This window comes from Mustela lutreola, chromosome 11, assembly GCF_030435805.1.
Source record: "Mustela lutreola isolate mMusLut2 chromosome 11, mMusLut2.pri, whole genome shotgun sequence".
NCBI classification, from domain to species: Eukaryota; Metazoa; Chordata; class Mammalia; order Carnivora; family Mustelidae; genus Mustela; species Mustela lutreola.
In genome coordinates, this window is record NC_081300.1 from 65,711,043 (window position 1) to 65,736,022 (window position 24,980).

General features: G+C 51.0%; 2 protein-coding genes and 2 gene segments (V, D, J or C); all 4 read right to left on the reverse strand.

Annotated features, from left to right (window-relative positions):
- Positions 1–367: 367 nt before the first annotated feature.
- LOC131811715 (immunoglobulin lambda-1 light chain-like) overlaps positions 368–24,980 on the reverse strand; it is a 204,189-nt gene continuing 179,576 nt past the window's right edge. For 2 of the 3 annotated variants that reach the window (XM_059140502.1, XM_059140503.1), the window contains exons 3-4: positions 2,234–2,273; positions 368–827 (exon numbers count right to left, since the gene is read on the reverse strand). In XM_059140502.1, coding sequence (XP_058996485.1) covers positions 508–827; positions 2,234–2,273 — 360 coding nt within the window. In that variant the 3' untranslated portion in view covers positions 368–507. The remainder of the gene's footprint in view (positions 828–2,233; positions 2,274–24,980) is intronic. The other variant, XM_059140504.1, reaches the window with a different exon arrangement.
- Positions 13,361–15,259, reverse strand: LOC131811746 (immunoglobulin lambda constant 7-like; the record flags this gene model as incomplete). The annotated part of the segment is given in 2 exon segments: positions 13,361–13,845; positions 15,130–15,259. Coding segments are annotated over 2 exon segments (450 nt in total), but the record flags the coding sequence as incomplete, so codon positions are not given.
- The window catches only part of LOC131811716 (immunoglobulin lambda-1 light chain-like), a 209,112-nt gene continuing 202,817 nt past the window's right edge, over positions 18,686–24,980 (reverse strand). Inside the window, exons 4-5 of the mRNA XM_059140505.1 lie at positions 20,454–20,493; positions 18,686–19,170 (exon numbers count right to left, since the gene is read on the reverse strand). Coding sequence (XP_058996488.1) covers positions 18,851–19,170; positions 20,454–20,493 — 360 coding nt within the window. The 3' untranslated portion in view covers positions 18,686–18,850. The remainder of the gene's footprint in view (positions 19,171–20,453; positions 20,494–24,980) is intronic.
- LOC131811713 (immunoglobulin lambda variable 4-3-like) overlaps positions 24,011–24,980 on the reverse strand; it is a 158,456-nt gene continuing 157,486 nt past the window's right edge. Inside the window, 1 exon segment of the V gene segment in view lies at positions 24,011–24,495. Within this exon segment, the coding sequence occupies positions 24,176–24,495 (320 nt within the window).

A 24,980-nucleotide genomic window follows, 5' to 3' on the forward strand; every position in this document is an offset into this window, starting at 1 on the left:
TATCTCAGAAAAGAGCTAGTCCCTGATGCGGAGGCCCCAGATCCAGGAAGGAGATCACACTATCCAGGAGTCAATGGAGAACCAAGAGAAGCAGGCTTTGGTGTTCATGGTGACTGATGTGGTTCACACAACAAGAGCAAGTAAAGAGACATTGGGGAAGGTGGTCTATCTTGGTTCTGTTGTTCGTATCTACTGCTCTGGAATTTACTCTGGCCCTACAGGTGAGAGTGAAACTTCCCCTCCCAAAACCAGGAGGACGTCTTCTGTAGACCGCTTTCCCCCCAGGCAGAAGAATTACATGTTCACCACTAAAGGCGGTCAATTTCAGGACACAGAGTGTTTGAGACGCAATGAGCAGAGAGGATGATTTCTGACTGAATAAAGGACACTTTATTGAGTGTTGACGGGGTGCAGGGAGAAGGGCTGGGATGACCCTGGGCGGAGAAAAGATCGTCCTGGAGGTCCTGTGGCTCCAGGCCCCGCTGGGTGGGGGAGGGTGTCGGGGACCTAAGAGCACTGTGAGGGGACCACCTTCTTCTCCACGGTGTTGCCCTCGTGCGTGACCAGGCAGCTGAAGCTGCTGTGAGATTGCCACTTGTCAGGCGACAGGCTCAGGTAGCTGCTGGCCGCGTACTTGTTGTTGCTCTGTTTGGAGGGCTTGGTGGTCTCCACGCCCTGGGTGACGGGGCTGCCGTCTGCCTTCCAGGCCACCGTCACGCCGCTGGGGTAGAAGTCACTGATGAGGCACACCAGGGTGGCCTTGCTGGCGGCGAGTTCCTCAGAGGAGGGCGGGAAGAGCGTGACCGAGGGTGCGGACGTGGGCTGACCTGTGGGGATGGAGGGCAGCAGGTCAAGGTCAGAGGTTTCTTCTGTCAGCTCCTTCCTCTGTCCTGATGTACGGATGCAGCTGTGCCATGTCCCTGGCTTGGGCCTCAGGTGGCCCTTGCTGTCCTGGGCTCAGGTCAGCCTGGGCTGGGTCACTCATGTTCTGCTGGGAGACTCTGAGCATCACGGCCTCTAGTTTATGGGCCCTTCCATGGCCTCAGGCTCTCTCCAGGACACATTGCCTTGGAATTCACCCAGGCCAGCCCCAGACCTGGCCGGACTGGCCCTGAGACCCCGGGAGCCCTCTGGCTCTGTCTGTGCTTGGACCTCATTCTCGATGTGACCTCCCCCAGATTGCTTACCCGGGATTTCCTAGAGCTGGCCTGTCCCTGGTTGTAGGGCTCTGTTACCACGGGAGAAGTAGGAGTCCTGGCCCTAGACCCCCTCACAGCTTCACATCAGCTTTGACTCCCTCCAACAGACAGCCCCAACCGCGGGTACGGATGCTGAGTGGGGAAGGGCTGTGAGGCCCTGGTGCCCGACTGCAGAGAGTCCGCAGAGGCACAGTTTTCATGCGAGCTGTGTTTTTATTTCGGAGGCAGGGGCCAGGTCTGTTCTAGGACTCTGCCTGCTCTGCAAAGTTGTGCTGAGAGATCCATCTGTCCTAGACTTTCTGAGTGTCTGGCAGGCACTTTCCCTGTTACCTGTCCCTCTCAGTGTCCCCTGAGCCAAGTATCCATCTGCTCAGGGTGCTTTCCAGCTGTGGTGGGCTGGGGACGGATGGAGCTCTGCTGCCTGAGTGTCCTGAGACCGGTCCCGTTCATGTGTCTGACTGTCCCCAGGGAGGTTCGTGTTCCCAACACGCTGGGCCCCCTTCTCTGAATTCTGGGCTTGATCCTTGACCCCTTGTCCTCCATCCCCCTGCTTGTTCCAGGGTCAGCAGACTAAGGATCTCCTCACTGTGTACCAGGCAGTCCTCGGTCTGGGCCACCGCAGAGACAGTAGCCACAGCCTGAGCAGACTCCAGCCTCCTTCTCTCATCCGCTGGCCCTGACGGCAGGCTGAGCCTCCCTCCTCCTTGTCTACCACCCCAATTGCCCCCAGACTCTTGAAGCCAATAGACCCTGAGTGGGGAGCCCAGTTTCCGTGAGCCCAGAGGAGAACTCTCCTTTCAGGAGGGAGCTGGGCCCACATAGAGGAATTACTCAGGGTTTGGGGTCTGGTCCCCTACAGCTCTGAACAGACATCGGACAAGATGACACCAGTGGAGGCACGAGGCGCAGACAAAGCGGACGAAAGGTACAGACCCACAGACCTTGAGCCTCAGCCCTGTCCAGATTGAAAGGAGCGAAGCACACCCCCAAATTGTACCCCAGATCCCAAAGGGGAGGGCAAGGGAGAGACTCACCGAGGACGGTCAGCTGGGTCCCGCCGCCGAACACAGCACACTGTGACACAGCCTCGAGCACAAACCCTCTGTGAGCCCCTCCAGCCCTGCCCCAGGCCCACCTGCAGCTGCTCGGGAGGCCCAAAGTGCAGTGTCTTTGTCACGGGTGCTGGCCGGGCAGATGGGCGGGTGGGCGGGGGTGGCACCTGGGGATCTGGAATTTCATGTCCATGGAGAGCTCAGAGTGCATCCATCCTCAGTCGTGGCGAGGAGCTGGGGAGATTGTCTGCCTGTGGCCTCGGAGTTCCCAGCGAACTCCATCCTGAGGAAGGATTGTGTGTCAGGGTGTCCTTGTGGAAGGTGTGAGGAGGCCTGTATCACACAGACATGATAGAGCTGGGACCCCTTTGCAGACTTGGGACTCGTGGAGGGGTCCTGAATACCACAACATCGTCAGCACATGCTGACGCAGGCCGTGCGGGTTTGGGGTCCGAAATGGAAAGTGGGTGGTGGGAGGACAAGCAGGTTCCCCTCAAGCACTCCGGATCCCTACAGTGGGTCCTGAGATCCAGAATGGTGTCCTTGCTGGTTCATGAGGAAGGAATAGGGGGTGGTTTTGTGTAGCCCCCAACCTGAGCCCGGGGAGAGCAGACGTCAGTCTGTAGGGATGTATGGGCTGAATATCCACCTTAAAGTCCTGGGGGACCCGGTGGGTGTCGAGGCAGTGACTGCTTCCAGACGTTCTCCTAGAGTTTCGTTGTGGGGGTCTTGCTGGCCAGTGGAACAGGGTGTCCCCAGCACTCAGGACACATACTGTACCCTGGCAATGGACCTTCAAATGGTGAGGGGGCCCTGACCCCCACGGCCTTGGCCGGCACCCAGAGGTGGGATGTCAGCTGCTGATGTCAGGCAGGGGACACACAGACCTAGCCTCCTTGTTTCTGTGAGTCGGTGGCACGCTGTGTCAGCACTGTTGCTCTCCTCCCTGATGTGCCTGGACCTCCCCGTGCAGACTGTCCATCCCGGGAGCTCATCATGTGTCTTGTCTCACACCATCATGTACTGGAACCTCCTGGCCTTCCGTCTGGCACTGCCTGGCGCTGGTGGGGACTGCGGCGACAGAGCGTTCTTTGCTCATGTTCTACCCGGTGCTCGGAGTAGACCCTGTACTCTATCTCTTCCTGGTCCTTCTCAAGAGTTGCCCAGCATGGCTGCGTTTGGAAAGGGACCAGTGCCTTTGTGGTCATCGTGTGCGGTCATCGTGTGTGTGCATCGTGTGGATGTTTGTGTTCACTGTGCGTGTGCGTGCGGTGTTGTTCTCGCTCAGCACCCACACTAGAGTCCTAAGTTGATGAGTCAGTTGAGAGATCTTGTGGCAGCCCATTTCTAGAATTAGACCCTAGATTTTAGACAGAGGCCTCAGGCAGGTCACCCCAGCACAAGTAGCGGATTCCTGGGTTGCCTGGCCTGGGAGGGTCCTAGAGAGCATAGATGGTGTCTGTCTGCCAGACAGAATGAATCCATGTGGGAACCAAGGGACAACATGGGAGAAGGAGCCCCCAGTGGGAGTGGGAGTGAGCGTGGGGGTGACCAGTGTCCTCTCAGAGTGTTCTGCCCTGACAGTCATTGGTAGGGTCTGTGGTAGAGGACACAAACCATGTCCCGGGGCAGTCAGGTGAGGGTGTCCCCTAAGGAATGGCAGGTGTTCTAGGATGTGATCGTGGGAAAGGTCCCCAGGGGAAAGGAACCCAGGGAACTCTCGGCACGGAGAGGAGGGCCCTAAAGGGAGAGGAGAGTGGACGTCTTCTGATGGGTTCTAGTTCCAGATCCTGAGAGCCCGGGCTCGGGGAGACCCTTGAACATTTTCCCCACAGAATGGAGAGCCAATGTCAGCAAGGGCAGCAATGACTGACCGTGGCCAAGGTCCCCACAAAGAAAAGAAAGCATAGAACTATTGTGAGGGGTCGTCTTCTATCTTGGTTCTCCTGTAGGTATTTTCTGTTTGGAATATTCTTTGTCCTTTTAGGTGAGAGGGAAACTTCCCCTTCCCAAACTACGAGTCTTCTGTAGACCCCTTTTCCCCGAGGCAGAAGAATTATATGTTCACCGCTAAAGGCGGTCAAGTTCAGGACACAGAGTGTTTGAGACGCAATGAGCAGAGAGGATGATTTCTGACTGAATAAAGGACACTTTATTGAGTGTTGACGGGGTGCAGGGAGAAGGGCTGGGATGACCCTGGGCGGAGAAAAGATCGTCCTGGAGGTCCTGTGGCTCCAGGCCCCGCTGGGTGGGGGAGGGTGTCGGGGACCTAAGAGCACTGTGAGGGGACCACCTTCTTCTCCACGGTGTTGCCCTCGTGCGTGACCAGGCAGCTGAAGCTGCTGTGAGATTGCCACTTGTCAGGCGACAGGCTCAGGTAGCTGCTGGCCGCGTACTTGTTGTTGCTCTGTTTGGAGGGCTTGGTGGTCTCCACGCCCTGGGTGACGGGGCTGCCGTCTGCCTTCCAGGCCACCGTCACGCCGCTGGGGTAGAAGTCACTGATGAGGCACACCAGGGTGGCCTTGCTGGCGGCGAGTTCCTCAGAGGAGGGTGGGAAGAGCGTGACCGAGGGTGCCGATGTGGGCTGACCTGTTAGAGGTATTATGGAAGGAGGTTAGACCCTTATCATCTGTCATCGGTCACTTGATTCCATTTTTTTGTGATGTACATGTACCTGAGTACCCACTACGTTTCCTTGTTTCAACTCAGTGTGTGCAGGTTTAGGCCATGGAGGGCAGTTTTAGTTTTTCCTTAAACAACTGAGTACTTTTGCTGGGAAGCTTTGAGTGGGACACCTGCCTGCACTCATCTTGACACTCTCCTGGGACGATTCTCCTCACACAGATGGCCAAATCTCACTCCTGCTCCTACTTCCTCTGTCTTTCTGATGGTGTCTGTCTGGGGCTCTATGTCTGTTTCTCAGTACCGCAGGTGATTCTATGAGCTGTCTGACCACTGGTTGAATAATCCTGAGGACATTCAGTGCTGAGACTCCGGTGCTCAGGGCATTAGAGTCTTTGCTCTAATGATTCTGTTTTTACTCAGAACTAACTCTCCTGGGCTGTCCTGGATGGAGTGGGAACTTTGCTAATCCCTTAAATTGTATCTGTCTGTCCTAAGGTCTCCGTTATTCTAAATCTTTCAGCAGCCTCTCCCTTCATCGCCTGTGAGCTAGTCACATCCCTAGAGCCTTTATGTCTTAGATTCTGCCTTTCGTGCGGACAGGATATACGTCTTGCAGAGACTCAGGAGTCTATATAGTTTTCGCATCCCGTCATTTCTCTAGGTCCTTCTCTTCCCTGCACAGTCCTCTGTGTTGCAAGTTTCCCTGAGATCCCCATGCCAGCTCAGACCTCTGCACTGTAGACCTAGGAGGCCCAGGCAAGGCTGTCAACACTTGTAACAATCCTGGCCATGGATCCAGTGTCCCATAGCTCTGGGGACCTTCTCAGAATCTCTGACCTGTGTGTCCCCAGCCTAGGTCCTGAGGGTGCTCCATCCCTCTAAAGGCACCAAACGGTCATCCCCACAATGCTCCCTGTGCCCTCTTCCCTTTAGGATGGGGGACCCTAGTGCCTCCCAGAGACAAGGATGAAAAATAGGGGCCAGATAGGACAGAGCACACGTAGGACCCACCATGACCTTGGCAGACAGAAGGTGGAGTTTTTAGTCATCCCAACCATTGCCTGCCTCTCAGGTCGGAGGTAAGGGTCTGGTGATGACCAAAGAAGTAAGTAGGAAAATGCATACAGGGAAGGGAGGAGGTTGGGTCCCCAGAGGCTGGGATCCCAGGTGAAAGCATGGCCAAAGCTGTGACAAGACATGCAGAGAAAAAAAAAATAGCAGAAAATCACCCAAACCTCTGGGAGAGCAGGGAAGGAGGGAGATGAGAAGACTCACCTAGGACGGTCAGCTGGGTCCCTCCGCCGAACACCCAACACTGTGACACAGGCTCATACAAAAACCCCTCCTGGGAGGCCATGCTCCACCCACTAGCCCCCCACCTGCAGCTGTGGTGGAGGAAGTGGGGGCACTCCTCTAGGCTGGCATCTGCTCAGCATGGAGGATACACACGGCCCCCACCCCTAGCAGATGATGGGACCCCTGACCCCATGTGTTCTGCAACAGGATACTTGGAAACAATTTTTCCAAGGGGAGTTGATATTTGATCTGATCTTGGTTTTACTATCTGCCAGGACATAGAATAGTTTGCAGAAGTCCTGTGTGTCCTTTTGAGTTAGGTTCCATGAACAGGACATCTCTTCTTCACATGTTCAAAGAATCCTAATTCCTTAGTGACACCATGATGTGAGGGCCCTGTGTTTCCCCTCCCTCCCAAACCTTCCCTTTCAGGGAAAAGCAAAGGGTTTATGGGTTTATGGCCATTGGGAACGTCCTATGTCCCCAGCCATCACTCCAGAGGGGTCAGTTTTATCTTCTTGGGAATGTCCTAGTTAGGGACTGTCCTAAGTAAAGTCTGGAGTGGTCCTGAAGGACATGCCAACCTGTGTCCAGGTGACCTTTGGAGCAGCTCCTGCCAGTTACCTATCTGTAGTCATGTTCAGGAGGGTCTGTGTATGGTTTCTGTTTTGTTCTTTTCACAGAGTCTTCAATCCCCACTCCCACTAACCAGAACTGTGCCTGTACCCAGGAGCCACCCAAAGAAGCTCCCAAAGGACTGATGTCCATCTGTGCAGCCACATTTCCATAATGTATGGAGGAAACCCAGTTGTGATCCCCCAACCTGATCCATAAGATCCCAGAGTTTACCAGGTCATCACACAGTGATAATTCAGCAGGGTCGATGGAAGGAGCCGACCATCTTTCTATAAAGTGGGGGAACACTTCTTTTCCTTAGATATGAAAGGTGTCATGAGGATAATAAAGAGAAGATGGGCATGTACTGCCCTGCACTCACAGGAGAGGGAAGACAGAGCAGAAGTACTGCCATGATGCACCCTTCCCATCATATGGAGGAGTCACTCAACCTGCAGGTAGTTAATGCTACCTAAAAAGGTCACCTTGACTTGGGCCCTTAGATGCAAAGAAACCAACTATCTTGGCTGGTGGTTTTGCCAAGTCCAAGCTGGACTTCCTGAATCTGCTCATGCCAGAAGCCCTTTGCAGGAAGAGGAAGCAGCTTGAAGGGTTCAGGGAGGCTGTGGTTTCATATTCACGTTGAAGAGTCCCAGGACTGTCAGCTCAGCCCCCATGGCTACTTCACTGCAAAGAAATGTAGAGTGATTTGAGAGATTCTTACAGACCCAAGGGACCTGAAGACACATCCACCAATCCCAGAGGCAAGCCTTACTCCATAGTCACAAAAGGAAAAGAAAATACCACCAAATAACAACATCATTTATATTACTCCATGAATTCACTTACGAGAAGTGTAAGGCTTTTGCAGAAAAAATAGAATATTATTTTGAGATTAAGAAGTCCATCTGCAATTCAATCAATTTGATACACAACATTGATAAGAGAAAGTAGAAGAACTATATGATCTTCTCAATAGATGCAGAAAAAGTATTTGACAAAATACAGTATCCTTTCTTGATAAAAGTCCTCTGGCTTTAGGAATAGAGGGAACACAACTCAACAGCATAAAAGACACATATGAAAGACCCACAGTGAATATCATCTTCAATGGGGAAAAACTGAGAGCTTTTCCCTTAAGGTCAGGAACACAGCACGGATGTTCACTCTTAACCACTTCTGTTCAACATAGTACTGAAGTCCTACCCTCGGCAATCAGACAACAGAAGAAGGAAAAGGCATTACATTGGTATAGAAGTCATACTTTCACTCTTCAGAGATGATAGGATACTCTGTGTAGAAAAGCCAAAGACTCCACCAAGAAATTGCTAGAACTGACACAGGAGTTTAGTAAAGTCACAGATATATTATCAATGCTCAGAAGTCTGTTGCGTTTCTTTCTTTCTTTTTTTTTTTTTTTAAATTTCTTTTCAGCGTAACAGTATTCATTGTTTTTGCACCACATCCAGTGCTCCATGCAATATGTGCCCTCTCTAATACCCACCACCTGGTACCCCAACCTCCCACCTCCTACATCTTCAAAACCCTCAGGTTGTTTTTCAGAGTCCATAGTCTCTCATGGTTCACCTCCCCTTCCAATTTCCCCCAACTCCCTTCTCCTCTCCATCTCCACATATCCTCCGTGTTATTTGTTATGCTCCACAAATAAGTAAAACCATATGATAATTGACTCTCTCTGCTTGACTTATTTCACTCAGCATAATCTCTTCCAGTCCTGTCCATGTTGCTACAGAAGTTGGGTATTCATCCTTTCTGATGGATGCATAATACTCCATAGTGTATATGGACCACGTCTTCCTTATCCATTTGTCTGTTGAAGGGCATCTTGGTTCCTTCCACAGTTTGGTGACCGTGGCCATTGATGCTATAAACATTGGGGTACAGAGGGCCCTTCTTTTCACTACATCTGTATCTTTGGGGTAAATACCCAGTAGTGCAATTGCAGGGTCATAGGGAAGCTCTATTTTTAATTTCTTGAGGAATCTCCACACTGTTTTCCAAAGTGGCCGAACCAACTTGCATTCCCACCAACAGTGTAAGAGGGTTCCCCTTTCTCCACATCCTCTCCAACACATGTTGTTTCCTGTCTTGCTAATTTTGGCCATTCTAATTGGTGTAAGGTGGTATCTCAGTGTGGTTTTCATTTGAATCTCCCTGATGGCTAGTGATGATGAACATTTTTTCATGTGTCTGATAGCCATTTGTGTGTCTTCATTGGAGAAGCGTCTGTTCATATCTTTTGCCCATTTTTAAATATTATTGTCTCTTTTGTGTGTGTTGAGTTTGAGGAGTTCTTTATAGATCCTGGATATCAAACTTTTGTCTGTACTGTCATATTTGCAAATGTCAGTTGCGTTTCTATACAATAAGAATGAAGCAGAAGAAGAGAAAGTAAGGCATCGATCCCATTTACAATTACACTGGAGAACCATAAAATACATAGGAATTAACCCAATGAAAGAGGTAAGAATCTGTACTCTGAAAACCATAGAATGCTTAAGAAAGAAATTGAGGAAGACACAAAGAAATGGAAAAATATTGTATGCTCACAGGTTAGAAGAACAAATATTGCTAAAATGTTGATGCTACTCAAGGCAATCTACACATTCAAAGCAATCCTTATCAAAAGGCCATCAGCATTTTTCAGAGCTGGGGAAAACTATCCTAAAATTTGTATGGAATTAGAAAAGACCCCGAATAGATAGAGGAATGTTGAAAAAGAAGACCAAAGTTGGAGGCATCACAATTTTGGACTTCAAGCAATAACAGAGCTGTAATCATCAAGCCAGTATGGTACTGGCACAAAAACAGACACATAGATCAATGGAAGAGAACAGAGAACCCAGAGATGGACCTTCAACTCTACAGTCAACTAATCTTTGACAAAGCAGGAAAATATATTCAATGGAAAAAAGATAGTCTCTTCAAGAAATGATGTTGGGAAAATTGGACAGCCACATGCAGATGAATGAAACTGGACCACTTTTACCACTACTTACATCATGCCAAAAATTAAACACAAAATGAATGAAAGACCTAAATGTGGGTAGGAATCCATCAGAATCCTAGAGAAGAACACAGGCACCAACCTCTTTGACCTAGGCTGCAATAGCTTCTTACTACACACATCTCCAAAAACAAGATAAACACAAGCAAAAATGAACTATGAGGATTTCGTTAAGATAAAAATTCTGCACAACAGGGGATGCAATCAGCAAAAGTAAAAGGCAACCTATGGAATGGGAGAAGAAATTTACAAAGGATATATCAGATGAAGAGCTAGTGTCCAAAATCTCTGAAGAACTTATCAAACTCCATACCCCAAAACCAAACAATCCAGTGAAGAAATGGACAGAAATGAGTGAGACATTTCTCCTAAGAAGACATACAAATGGCCATCAGACACATGCAAAGATGCTCAGCATCACTTGTCACCAGGGAAATAGAAATCAAATCCACAATAAACAACCACCTCACACTAGTCAGAATGGCTAAAATCAACAGATTGGGAAACAACAGATGTTGGGATGGATGCAGAGAAAGGGAAACCCTCTTACACTGTTGGTGGGAATGAAAGCTGGTGCAGCCACTCTGGAAAACAGTGTGGGGGTTCCTCAAAATGTTAAAAATAGAACAACCCTACACAAAAACAGTGATTCGAAGGGGCACATGCTGCCCAGTGTTCATAGCAGCATGTACACAATAGCGAAACCGGAAAGAGACCAGAAGTCCGTGGGTGCTTGAATAGATAAAGAGGATATGGTATAGAGATATACAATGGAATACTACTCAGCCTTCAAAAGAATGAAATCTTGCCTTTTGCAATGATGTGGATGAAACTAGAGTCTATTGAACAAATAAGTCAGTCAGAGAAAGAAAAATACCATATAACTTCAGTCATATGTGGAATTTAAGAAACAAAACAGATGAACATAGGGGAAGGGACGGAAAAATAAAATAAGATGAATACAGAGAGGGAAGAAAACCATAAGCAACTTTTCAAACTATAGGAAACAAAGTGAGAGTTGCGGGAGGGGAGTTGGGTGGGGGGATGGGGTAACTGGGTGATGGGCATTAAGGAGGGCACTAGTTGTAATGAGCACTGGGTGTTACATGCAACTGATGAATCACTAAATCTACCCTCATTAATAGTACACTATATGTTAACCAAATTGAGTTTTTTTTTTTTTTATTAAAGAATTTTATTTATTTATTTGGCAGAGAGAGATCACAAGTAGGCAGAGAGGCAGGCAGAGAGAGAGGAAGGGAAGCAGGCTCCTGCTGAGCAGAGAGCCCGATGTGGGACTCGATCCCAGGACCCTGAGATCATGACCTGAGCCGAAGGCAGTGGCTTAACCCACTGAGCCACCCAGGTGCCCCCCAAATTGAGTTTAAATAAAAAATTTAAAAAAGAAGTTATTGATGGTTTCTGCTTAGAATTGGTAATGATGTTGTACTCGTTCTCTTTCAGTTTCCGTGTTTCCAGTTCACAAATGAATTATATACAGAATAAATGATATGACATTACATTTGTTTTAAAATGCTGCATATGAGGAGTTATTCTGCTGTGCGTGGGTCACTATGACTCGGGGACTTGGTCGATAGGAATGTGGGGGCTCTTCTTTGTCTTGTCTCTTTGTGTCCTCAGTTTTTTCATACTGCAAACTTATAACAATGAACAGAATATTTTGTCTTGGGGTGACACTAGCTCTGGGTAGGGTGGAAGGTGTCATTCTTTCCAGCAGGACCCATGAGATGAGTGGTCCCCTTGTTCGTTGAGGTGTTAGTGTTTCTGTCTGAGAAATGGACTCAGGAAAATGCTGATCCCTGTGTTTCTACCATGTGGGGACCGATGGCTGTGACAAAGCTGCAAGGGAACCCCTATCCTCTGATGCAGTGTGGCCCAAGAGAGCATAGCATTTGAAAGTTCTGTCCTGGGGCAGTCCCTGCCCCCCAGCAGGTCTGTGGAAGGCAGCTTCATGTCCCCGAGGAGCTGGAGGCTCAGACAGTGTATCTGTCAAACCTAGGGACTGGAGGACTGGCAGAGCAGGGCCTGTATCTCTGAGAGGTTGACATGTGTGCCTCAGGCCCTGGAGTGATTGTGTCTATGACTAGAAGCAGCAGGTAACTCTCCACAAAGCCATAGTGATGGCAGGTGGAGGAGTCCTATGGGTCTGGTGTTTGGAGTCCCTGTGTACTTGGGGAAGCCTGAACTGGACATGGGTCTCAGGCTGGTCTGACCTGCCTTAACTCTACTTCTGAATTCAAATTGACTCTGTCGTGGGAAAATCACTGGAAGCCTTTCCTGAGGCACTCATGGTGGCCTTTCTTATTGACCAGTACTCCCGAGGCACTCCTTTATGCAGACTGACATCACTGCTCCATCCCCAATACAACGGTAAATGAATGTGTCGAGTGTTGGGGACATTATTGAATGAGGTCCCAGCCACTGGAGGGGTCACCCGGCTGCATGTGCAGTCAGGATTGAGCCCCAGTGAGTGAAAGTCTGGTGGGCCCAAGCAGAGGAGGGTGGAGGGCCCTGATGCTCGGGGAAGCTTGACCTTGCTGTAGTCCTCAAGCCACACTCACCCTCCTGACTTATCTGCCCCAGTCCAACTATACTCCTTGAATGGAATTGACTCTCTGTCCTAGGGAAAATCATTGGATGCCCACTTGCTTGCCATTCTCACTGACCCAGTTCTCCAAATCTCCACCACACGCAGGCCAACATCATCGGCTTCATTCATAACCTACCCAGAGAGTAGCGCTCTCCTTGACCTCACTGATTGAGGTGCCAGCCCCTTGCTAGGGCCACTCTGATCCTGAACCTAACCCAGGCCCATCAGAACATTAACTGGGCTTCCTTGTGCTTCAGCCTGACTCTTAGATCTCAGCACTAGTGAAGGGGACTCTGCTGTCTTGAAGAGTGTTCCAGGGCTCCCTGAGTTGGTTGGGAGAGTCAACGAGGTTGGGGAGTGTTAGGCTACAAGATGTTAAACTGTTTGCTGTAGAACTTGCTATGGTCTTTACATAGCTGACAGGCATTGTGGAAGTTTGAGAAATGTATTTCTAAGAGGCACTGTTCAAAGCTTTCCTGGCTCCCTGCTAATGGGCCAAACATGGACTGCTCATTGGGTGGTCATCGCTCTCCCTCTGGGTCATTTGTATTGGAACAAGGAAGTTCCCTCCTGCTCTGAAAAGCCATTGTTTTGGCTCAAGGATCACCTTCCTTCTTATTGTTGTCTGTGCCCACTGCTGGCTCCTGGAGCCCTCACCATTTCTCCCTGTTACCCGGTAGGCCCCTTGGTCCATCTCAGTCAGCTTTCGGCACTTTACAGGTGACAAGGATCGCATGGTGGCGCTCCCAGATCCACAGGACTCTTTCCTGCTATGTGTCACTGACTGGGACAAACAGAGCTCAGAGGGGGTCCTTTCAGAGTTAGCTGAGTAGACGATGAGCGGATAATATCACATGTTCCATAACTGTCCCTTCCCTTAACTACCGAAACTTTAACCTAGGCACAACCAGATAGAAAATACACATCAGAAATATCAGATGATAAATGATGAGATCTTTATTGAGCAAATAATAAACAGGGATGGCATTGTGACCTGCCTGCTCTGAGCAGAACCTGGGTGGGGACTCAGGGGGACATGGTGAGCTGGGAAAGGGGTATCTGGGAGAGGAAGGCCCCCATCCCTGGAAGTCTCAGGGACCTAAGAGCACTGTGAGGGGACCACCTTCTTCTCCACGGTGTTGCCCTCGTGCGTGACCAGGCAGCTGAAGCTGCTGTGAGATTGCCACTTGTCAGGCGACAGGCTCAGGTAGCTGCTGGCCGCGTACTTGTTGTTGCTCTGTTTGGAGGGCTTGGTGGTCTCCACGCCCTGGGTGACGGGGCTGCCGTCTGCCTTCCAGGCCACCGTCACGCCGCTGGGGTAGAAGTCACTGATGAGGCACACCAGGGTGGCCTTGCTGGCGGCGAGTTCCTCAGAGGAGGGCGGGAAGAGCGTGACCGAGGGTGCGGACGTGGGCTGACCTGCGGGGCATGGTGGGGGCAGTGGGTCATTGATTCCATTTCCATTTGCGGGAGACCCTGATGTTAGTGTCTCTAACATCAAGGTTAGAGACACCCACAGGCCTGGGTGTCCAGGCCCAGGGCATGGGCCCCTGTTTAGGGACCAACCTCTGTCTGAGCAATTATTCTCAAGAGGGTGGCTTGCATCTTCCTCCAACTATTTCCCATCCCTCATGGGTAGCTGTCACACTGTACCCCTGCCATCTCCTGACTTGAGAACCGTCTGGGCCCTGGCCTGTCACACAGATGTCTGGCCCTCACTCTCTTGGCCTCTTCCTGTGACATTCTGCCTGTCCCCGGAGTGGATGACAAGAACTCTCTGTGGTCTCCTGTGATCTGGTATTTCTGCTCTGGAGGCCTCTGGATCTCTCCTCTGTGGCAATTATATTTACCCAAATGTATCTCTCTCGAAGTCTGTAATGAGCCAAGGACCCCATAAGACCACGGTCTGCCTGAAGGTTCTTGGGTGTCCCCTCTGCCTTGTCCCTTGGTGTTTCCCCTGGCCAATTAGTCAGGTCAGTAGCCATACTGTCCATACTGGCTTCATTTTGTAACTGTTCGTTTCCCATAAGAGCCAGGAGTCTGTCTTTTCCCCACACCCTGTCGTTCCATGACCCTGTTCCAGGCTTCCTGACTGGAGCACCTTGTCCTCCCTGCTCTCTCCTGTCTTGCAGTGTTGCTTGGCTCTCTGCCCATAGAGCGCTGGGTGGCAGCCTGGAGAGGCCGGCGGGAGCCATTCCACCCCTGCAACCATCCTTGGATCCTTGTCCCAGAGCCCTGGGGCCTTCTCAGAACCTCTAACCTGTGTGTCCCCAGCCTAGGACCTGAGGGTGCTGGGTCCCTCTAAAGGCCCCAAATGGTCATCCCCCCCCCAATGCTCCCTCTGCCCTCTTCCCTTTAGGATGGCGGACCCCAGTGCCTCCCATTGATACGAGTGGAGCATCAGGGGCCAGAACAGAGCACACGTAGGACCCAGCACGACCCCGGCAGACAGAGAGAGGAGTTTTTAGTCATCCCAACCATTGTCTGCCTCTCGGGGTGGAGGTAAGGGGCTGGTGATGACCTAAGAAGTAAGCAGGAAAATCCAATGGGGAGAGGAGGAGGTCAGCGTCCCAGAGGTTGGGATCCCAGGTGAAAGCATGACCATGGTTGAGACGAGACATAAAAGACACAAAAGAAAAAGGCAGAAAATCACCCAGACCTCTGGGAGAGCAGGGAAGGAAGGAGGGAGTTGAGGAGACTCACCTAGGACGGTCAGCTGGGTCCCTCCGCCGAACACATAACACTGTGATACAAGCACATACAAAAACCCCTCCTGGGAGCCTGTGCCCCACCCACTGGCCCCCCACCTGCAGCTGTGGTGCAGGAAGTGGGGTCACTCCTCTAGGCTGGCGTCTGCTCAGCATGGAGGAGACACACGGCCACCACCCTGAGCAGATGACAGGACCAGTGACCCCATGTGTTCTGCAACAGGATCCTTGGAAACAATTCTCCCAAAGGGAGTTGATCTGATCTGCTCTTGGTTTTACTGTCTGCCAGGACGTAGAATAGTTTGTGGAAGGCCTGTATGTCCTTTGAGTTAGGTTTCATTGAAAGGAACAGGACATCCCCTCTCGGCATCGTCACGCAATCCCAGTTCCTTAGTGACACCATCAGGTGAGGGCCCTGTGTGTGTCCTCCCTCCCAAAACCTTCCTTTGCAGTTAAAGGCAGGTGGGTCTGGGTTCATGGGCCACTGGAAACTTCCTATGTCCACAACAATCACTCCAGAGGTCTCAGATTTATCTTCTTGGAATGTCCTAGTTAGGACTGTCCTACGTTAAGTCTTGGTTGGTTCTGTAGAGCATGCCACCCTGTGTCCAGATGACCTCGGGAGTAGCTCCAGCCAATCCCTTATCTGGTCTCATGTTGGGAATGGTCTGGTGTGTGACTTCTGCTCTGTTCCTTTCAAAGAGTCTTCATTCCCCACTCCCACTAACCAAGGCTGGCATGAGTGACTGATTTCACGCCCAGGGTCGATAGGCATAGATGAGCTAGAGTATATCCTCAATCAGGAAGCAGGAGCTTAGAGGTGTCCTGGGGTCATGTGTGTCTACCCTGGAGCCACCCAAAGAGGCTCCCACAGGATTAATGTCCATATGTGCAGCCACATTTCCATCGTGCATAGAGGACAACCCTGGTATGATCCCCCAAAGTGATCCATAAGATCTCAGGGTTTACCAGTTCACCACATAGTGATGATTCAACAGGGGAGGATGGAGAGGACATACCATCCTTCTATAAATGGAGAACAATAGGGGACAGTTTCCATTTCTTCTTTTTCCTAGATATCAGAGGCACCATGGGTAGAATAAAGAGGAGTCTTTAGGACTAGGAGCTACCCAGCTAGGGTCTGTAGCTGGGTAGCTGTCACACTGTACTACTGCATTTCCCTCATGGGCACGTGCTGCCCTTTCCTCACAGGAGAAGGAGGACAGAAAGGACATAGGACAGAAGGACCCAGAGGGAGAGCGATGACCACCCAATGAGTGGTCATGGGTCAAGGTCAAGGTCAAGGGTGCCATGAGGCACCCTTCCCATCAAATGGCTGGAGTCAGTGAACCTACAGGTAGTTAATGCTACCTAAAAAGGTCCACTTGACCCGGGCCCTTTGATGCAATGTAGCAACCATTCTGGGCGGTGGTTTTGCCAAGTCCAAGCTGCACTCCTGAAGCGCCTGATGCCAGAAGCCCTTTGCAGGTACCGGAAGCAGACTGAATGTTTCAGAGAAGCCGTGGCTTCATTTCCACATGGGAGATTTCCAGAATCGGCATCTCTGCCATCATCGCCGTTATCTTTTTAGGGAAAGTAGAGTGATTGAGGACATTCTTACTGACCCAAGGGACCCGAAGACTCATCCACCGATCACAGTGACAAACCGTATTCTATAGTCATAATAGGAAATACCATCAAATAAGTACAGGACCTGAAATGTAACTCCTTGAATTCTGTTATGGCAATTGTGATAACTCTGAGGAGAAAGAGTTTTGGATTAAATGGTTTATTCATAGTGTTTGTGTAGGTTTGATAATAATACTTTTGTTTCTGCTAGGACCTTATCTGTCGCTCCATAGATAAAATATTTATCTATAGAAGACATGATACCTGGAGCTTGCTTCAAAATATTTCATAACAGAGCAATTATTCTGTCGTTGGGTCAGCATCATCAGGGAACTGGTAAACTGCAACCTGGAGTTTATGAATTTGGAGGTATTCTTATTCCTCCATCTTTGTATTTTGGTGTTTTACTCTTCCTAAATGTAAACTTACAGGAAGTGAGGGGTCGTACCGGAGGCAGGGAGATTCCGGGCTTCTGCCTGCAGGGCCATGGAAATGAGGGAGACCTGGGTGGTCTTCTCCCTCATTTGGGCCTCTGTAGTCAGATCCATGAAATGAGGCCAGCAGGTGCTGTGTGATACCAGGACCCTCTACTCTTCCTTCTACCTCTTAGGATTCTCTAGGGTGGGAGTGGCGGGATGAAACCTTAATAAGGGGTCCCTGTGCTCTGTACCATTGTGGTCCTTAAACTCCCTGGCTTTGTAGGCTCTGTCCTTGGCCTGACTCAGCACCCTAGGAGTTCTGGTGAAGGCTCCTCCTCGTTCCCCATAAGCTCCAGACATAGACAGGGGGATTACCCGGCCTGCTTCAGGGCCCTGGGAGTGTATGTCTGACACCAGACTGCATGTGCAGTCAGGATTGAGCCCGAGTGAGTGAAAGTCCTGTAGGCCCAAGCAGAGGAGGGTGGAGGGCCCTGATGCTTGGGGAAGCTTGACCTTGCTGTAGTCCTCAAGCCACACTCACCCTCCTGACTTATCTGCCCCAGTCCAACTATACTCCTTGAATGGAATTGACTCTCTGTCCTAGGGACAATCATTGGATGCCCACTTGCTTGCCTTTCTACTGACCCAGTTCTCCAAATCTCCACCACACGCAGGCCAACATCATCGGCTTCATTCATAACCTACCCAGAGAGTAGCGCTCTCCTTGACCTCACTGATTGAGGTGCCAGCCCCCTGCTAGGGCCACTCTGATCCTGAACCTAACCCAGGCCCATCAGAACATTAACTGGGCTTCCTTGTGCTTCAGCCTGACTCTTAGATCTCAGCACTAGTGAAGGGGACTCTGCTGTCTTGAAGAGTGTTCCAGGGCTCCCTGAGCTGGTTGGGAGAGTCAACGAGGTTGGGGAGTGTTAGGCTACAAGATGTTAAACTGTTTGCTGTAGAACTTGCTATGGTCTTTACATAGCTGACAGGCATTGTGGAAGTTTGAGAAATGTATTTCTAAGAGGCACTGTTCAAAGCTTTCCTGGCTCCCTGCTAATGGGCCAAACATGGACTGCTCATTGGGTGGTCATCGCTCTCCCTCTGGGTCATTTGTATTGGAACAGGGAAGTTCCCTCCTGCTCTGGAAAGCCATTGTTTTGGCTCAAGGATCACCTTCCTTCTTATTGTTGTCTGTGCCCACTGCTGGCTCCTGGAGCCCTCACCATTTCTCCCTGTTACCCCGGAGGCCCCCTGGTCCATCTCAGTCAGCTTTTTGCACTTTACAGGTGACAAGGATCGCATGGTGGCGCTCCCAGATCCACAGGACTCTTTCCTGCTATGTGTCACTGACTGGGACAAACAGAGCTCAGAGGGGGTCCTTTCAGAGTTAGCTGAGTAGACGATGAGCGGATAATATCACATGTTCCATAACTGTCCCTTCCCTTAACTACCGAAACTTTAACCTAGGCACAACCAGATAGAAAATACACATCAGAAATATCAGATGATAAATGATGAGATCTTTATTGAGCAAATAATAAACAGGGATGGCATTGTGACCTGCCTGCTCTGAGCAGAACCTGGGTGGGGACTCAGGGGGACATGGTGAGCTGGGAAAGGGGTATCTGGGAGAGGAAGGCCCCCATCCCTGGAAGTCTCAGGGACCTAAGAGCACTGTGAGGGGACCACCTTCTTCTCCACGGTGTTGCCCTCGTGCGTGACCAGGCAGCTGAAGCTGCTGTGAGATTGCCACTTGTCAGGCGACAGGCTCAGGTAGCTGCTGGCCGCGTACTTGTTGTTGCTCTGTTTGGAGGGCTTGGTGGTCTCCACGCCCTGGGTGACGGGGCTGCCGTCTGCCTTCCAGGCCACCGCCACGCCGCTGGGGTAGAAGTCACTGATGAGGCACACCAGGGTGGCCTTGCTGGCGGCGAGTTCCTCAGAGGAGGGCGGGAAGAGCGTGACCGAGGGTGCGGACGTGGGCTGACCTGTGGGGCATGGTGGGGGCAGTGGGTCATTGATTCCATTTCCATTTGCGGGAGACCCTGTTGTTAGTGTCTCTAACATCAAGGTTAGAGACACCCACAGGCCTGGGTGTCCAGGCCCAGGGCATGGGCCCCTGTTTAGGGACCAACCTCTGTCTGAGCAATTATTCTCAAGAGGGTGGCTTGCATCTTCCTCTAACTATTTCCCATCCCTCATGGGTAGCTGTCACACTGTACCCCTGCCATCTCCTGACTTGAGAACCGTCTGGGCCCTGGCCTGTCACACAGATGTCTGGCCCTCACTCTCTTGGCCTCTTCCTGTGACATTCTGCCTGTCCCCGGAGTGGATGACAAGAACTCTCTGTGGTCTCCTGTGATCTGGTATTTCTGCTCTGGAGGCCTCTGGATCTCTCCTCTGTGGCAATTATATTTACCCAAATGTATCTCTCTCGAAGTCTGTAATGAGCCAAGGACCCCATAAGACCACGGTCTGCCTGAAGGTTCTTGGGTGTCCCCTCTGCCTTGCCCCTTGGTGTTTCCCCTGGCCAATTAGTCAGGTCAGTAGCCATACTGTCCATACTGGCTTCATTTTGTAACTGTTCGTTTCCCATAAGAGCCAGGAGTCTGTCTTTTCCCCACACCCTGTCGTTCCATGACCCTGTTCCAGGCTTCCTGACTGGAGCACCTTGTCCTCCCTGCTCTCTCCTGTCTTGCAGTGTTGCTTGGCTCTCTGCCCATAGAGCGCTGGGTGGCAGCCTGGAGAGGCCGGCGGGAGCCATTCCACCCCTGCAACCATCCTTGGATCCTTGTCCCAGAGCCCTGGGGCCTTCTCAGAACCTCTAACCTGTGTGTCCCCAGCCTAGGACCTGAGGGTGCTGGGTCCCTCTAAAGGCCCCAAATGGTCATCCCCCCCCAATGCTCCCTCTGCCCTCTTCCCTTTAGGATGGCGGACCCCAGTGCCTCCCATTGATACGAGTGGAGCATCAGGGGCCAGAACAGAGCACACGTAGGACCCAGCACGACCCCGGCAGACAGAGAGAGGAGTTTTTAGTCATCCCAACCATTGTCTGCCTCTCGGGGTGGAGGTAAGGGGCTGGTGATGACCTAAGAAGTAAGCAGGAAAATCCAATGGGGAGAGGAGGAGGTCAGCGTCCCAGACGTTGGGATCCCAGGTGAAAGCATGACCATGGTTGAGACGAGACATAAAAGACACAAAAGAAAAAGGCAGAAAATCACCCAGACCTCTGGGAGAGCAGGGAAGGAAGGAGGGAGTTGAGGAGACTCACCTAGGACGGTCAGCTGGGTCCCTCCGCCGAACACATAACACTGTGATACAAGCACATACAAAAACCCCTCCTGGGAGCCTGTGCCCCACCCACTGGCCCCCCACCTGCAGCTGTGGTGCAGGAAGTGGGGTCACTCCTCTAGGCTGGCGTCTGCTCAGCATGGAGGAGACACACGGCCACCACCCTGAGCAGATGACAGGACCAGTGACCCCATGTGTTCTGCAACAGGATCCTTGGAAACAATTCTCCCAAAGGGAGTTGATCTGATCTGCTCTTGGTTTTACTGTCTGCCAGGACGTAGAATAGTTTGTGGAAGGCCTGTATGTCCTTTGAGTTAGGTTTCATGGAAAGGAACAGGACATCCCCTCTCGGCATCGTCACGCAATCCCAGTTCCTTAGTGACACCATCAGGTGAGGGCCCTGTGTGTGTCCTCCCTCCCAAAACCTTCCTTTGCAGTTAAAGGCAGGTGGGTCTGGGTTCATGGGCCACTGGAAACTTCCTATGTCCACAACAATCACTCCAGAGGTCTCAGATTTATCTTCTTGGGAATGTCCTAGTTAGGACTGTCCTACGTTAAGTCTTGGTTGGTTCTGTAGAGCATGCCACCCTGTGTCCAGATGACCTCGGGAGTAGCTCCAGCCAATCCCTTATCTGGTCTCATGTTGGGAATGGTCTGGTGTGTGACTTCTGCTCTGTTCCTTTCAAAGAGTCTTCATTCCCCACTCCCACTAACCAAGGCTGGCATGAGTGACTGATTTCACGCCCAGGGTCGATAGGCATAGATGAGCTAGAGTATATCCTCAATCAGGAAGCAGGAGCTTAGAGGTGTCCTGGGGTCATGTGTGTCTACCCTGGAGCCACCCAAAGAGGCTCCCACAGGATTAATGTCCATATGTGCAGCCACATTTCCATCGTGCATAGAGGACAACCCTGGTATGATCCCCCAAAGTGATCCATAAGATCTCAGGGTTTACCAGTTCACCACATAGTGATGATTCAACAGGGGAGGATGGAGAGGACATACCATCCTTCTATAAAGGGAGAACAATAGGGGACAGTTTCCATTTCTTCTTTTTCCTAGATATCAGAGGCACCATGGGTAGAATAAAGAGGAGTCTTTAGGACTAGGAGCTACCCAGCTAGGGTCTGTAGCTGGGTAGCTGTCACACTGTACTACTGCATTTCCCTCATGGGCACGTGCTGCCCTTTCCTCACAGGAGAAGGAGGACAGAAAGGACATAGGACAGAAGGACCCAGAGGGAGAGCGATGACCACCCAATGAGTGGTCATGGGTCAAGGTCAAGGTCAAGGGTGCCATGAGGCACCCTTCCCATCAAATGGCTGGAGTCAGTGAACCTACAGGTAGTTAATGCTACCTAAAAAGGTCCACTTGACCCGGGCCCTTTGATGCAATGTAGCAACCATTCTGGGCGGTGGTTTTGCCAAGTCCAAGCTGCACTCCTGAAGCGCCTGATGCCAGAAGCCCTTTGCAGGTACCGGAAGCAGACTGAATGTTTCAGAGAAGCCGTGGCTTCATTTCCACATGGGAGATTTCCAGAATCGGCATCTCTGCCATCATCGCCGTTATCTTTTTAGGGAAAGTAGAGTGATTGAGGACATTCTTACTGACCCAAGGGACCCGAAGACTCATCCACCGATCACAGTGACAAACCGTATTCTATAGTCATAATAGGAAATACCATCAAATAAGTACAGGACCTGAAATGTAACTCCTTGAATTCTGTTATGGCAATTGTGATAACTCTGAGGAGAAAGAGTTTTGGATTAAATGGTTTATTCATAGTGTTTGTGTAGGTTTGATAATAATACTTTTGTTTCTGCTAGGACCTTATCTGTCGCTCCATAGATAAAATATTTATCTATAGAAGACATGATACCTGGAGCTTGCTTCAAAATATTTCATAACAGAGCAATTATTCTGTCGTTGGGTCAGCATCATCAGGGAACTGGTAAACTGCAACCTGGAGTTTATGAATTTGGAGGTATTCTTATTCCTCCATCTTTGTATTTTGGTGTTTTACTCTTCCTAAATGTAAACTTACAGGAAGTGAGGGGTCGTACCGGAGGCAGGGAGATTCCGGGCTTCTGCCTGCAGGGCCATGGAAATGAGGGAGACCTGGGTGGTCTTCTCCCTCATTTGGGCCTCTGTAGTCAGATCCATGAAATGAGGCCAGCAGGTGCTGTGTGATACCAGGACCCTCTACTCTTCCTTCTACCTCTTAGGATTCTCTAGGGTGGGAGTGGCGGGATGAAACCTTAATAAGGGGTCCCTGTGCTCTGTACCATTGTGGTCCTTAAACTCCCTGGCTTTGTAGGCTCTGTCCTTGGCCTGACTCAGCACCCTAGGAGTTCTGGTGAAGGCTCCTCCTCGTTCCCCATAAGCTCCAGACATAGACAGGGGGATTACCCGGCCTGCTTCAGGGCCCTGGGAGTGTATGTCTGACACCAGACTGCATGTGCAGTCAGGATTGAGCCCGAGTGAGTGAAAGTCCTGTAGGCCCAAGCAGAGGAGGGTGGAGGGCCCTGATGCTTGGGGAAGCTTGACCTTGCTGTAGTCCTCAAGCCACACTCACCCTCCTGACTTATCTGCCCCAGTCCAACTATACTCCTTGAATGGAATTGACTCTCTGTCCTAGGGACAATCATTGGATGCCCACTTGCTTGCCTTTCTACTGACCCAGTTCTCCAAATCTCCACCACACGCAGGCCAACATCATCGGCTTCATTCATAACCTACCCAGAGAGTAGCGCTCTCCTTGACCTCACTGATTGAGGTGCCAGCCCCCTGCTAGGGCCACTCTGATCCTGAACCTAACCCAGGCCCATCAGAACATTAACTGGGCTTCCTTGTGCTTCAGCCTGACTCTTAGATCTCAGCACTAGTGAAGGGGACTCTGCTGTCTTGAAGAGTGTTCCAGGGCTCCCTGAGCTGGTTGGGAGAGTCAACGAGGTTGGGGAGTGTTAGGCTACAAGATGTTAAACTGTTTGCTGTAGAACTTGCTATGGTCTTTACATAGCTGACAGGCATTGTGGAAGTTTGAGAAATGTATTTCTAAGAGGCACTGTTCAAAGCTTTCCTGGCTCCCTGCTAATGGGCCAAACATGGACTGCTCATTGGGTGGTCATCGCTCTCCCTCTGGGTCATTTGTATTGGAACAGGGAAGTTCCCTCCTGCTCTGGAAAGCCATTGTTTTGGCTCAAGGATCACCTTCCTTCTTATTGTTGTCTGTGCCCACTGCTGGCTCCTGGAGCCCTCACCATTTCTCCCTGTTACCCCGGAGGCCCCCTGGTCCATCTCAGTCAGCTTTTTGCACTTTACAGGTGACAAGGATCGCATGGTGGCGCTCCCAGATCCACAGGACTCTTTCCTGCTATGTGTCACTGACTGGGACAAACAGAGCTCAGAGGGGGTCCTTTCAGAGTTAGCTGAGTAGACGATGAGCGGATAATATCACATGTTCCATAACTGTCCCTTCCCTTAACTACCGAAACTTTAACCTAGGCACAACCAGATAGAAAATACACATCAGAAATATCAGATGATAAATGATGAGATCTTTATTGAGCAAATAATAAACAGGGATGGCATTGTGACCTGCCTGCTCTGAGCAGAACCTGGGTGGGGACTCAGGGGGACATGGTGAGCTGGGAAAGGGGTATCTGGGAGAGGAAGGCCCCCATCCCTGGAAGTCTCAGGGACCTAAGAGCACTGTGAGGGGACCACCTTCTTCTCCACGGTGTTGCCCTCGTGCGTGACCAGGCAGCTGAAGCTGCTGTGAGATTGCCACTTGTCAGGCGACAGGCTCAGGTAGCTGCTGGCCGCGTACTTGTTGTTGCTCTGTTTGGAGGGCTTGGTGGTCTCCACGCCCTGGGTGACGGGGCTGCCGTCTGCCTTCCAGGCCACCGCCACGCCGCTGGGGTAGAAGTCACTGATGAGGCACACCAGGGTGGCCTTGCTGGCGGCGAGTTCCTCAGAGGAGGGCGGGAAGAGCGTGACCGAGGGTGCGGACGTGGGCTGACCTGTGGGGCATGGTGGGGGCAGTGGGTCATTGATTCCATTTCCATTTGCGGGAGACCCTGTTGTTAGTGTCTCTAACATCAAGGTTAGAGACACCCACAGGCCTGGGTGTCCAGGCCCAGGGCATGGGCCCCTGTTTAGGGACCAACCTCTGTCTGAGCAATTATTCTCAAGAGGGTGGCTTGCATCTTCCTCTAACTATTTCCCATCCCTCATGGGTAGCTGTCACACTGTACCCCTGCCATCTCCTGACTTGAGAACCGTCTGGGCCCTGGCCTGTCACACAGATGTCTCGCCCTCACTCTCTTGGCCTCTTCCTGTGACATTCTGCCTGTCCCCGGAGTGGATGACAAGAACTCTCTGTGGTCTCCTGTGATCTGGTATTTCTGCTCTGGAGGCCTCTGGATCTCTCCTCTGTGGCAATTATATTTACCCAAATGTATCTCTCTCGAAGTCTGTAATGAGCCAAGGACCCCATAAGACCACG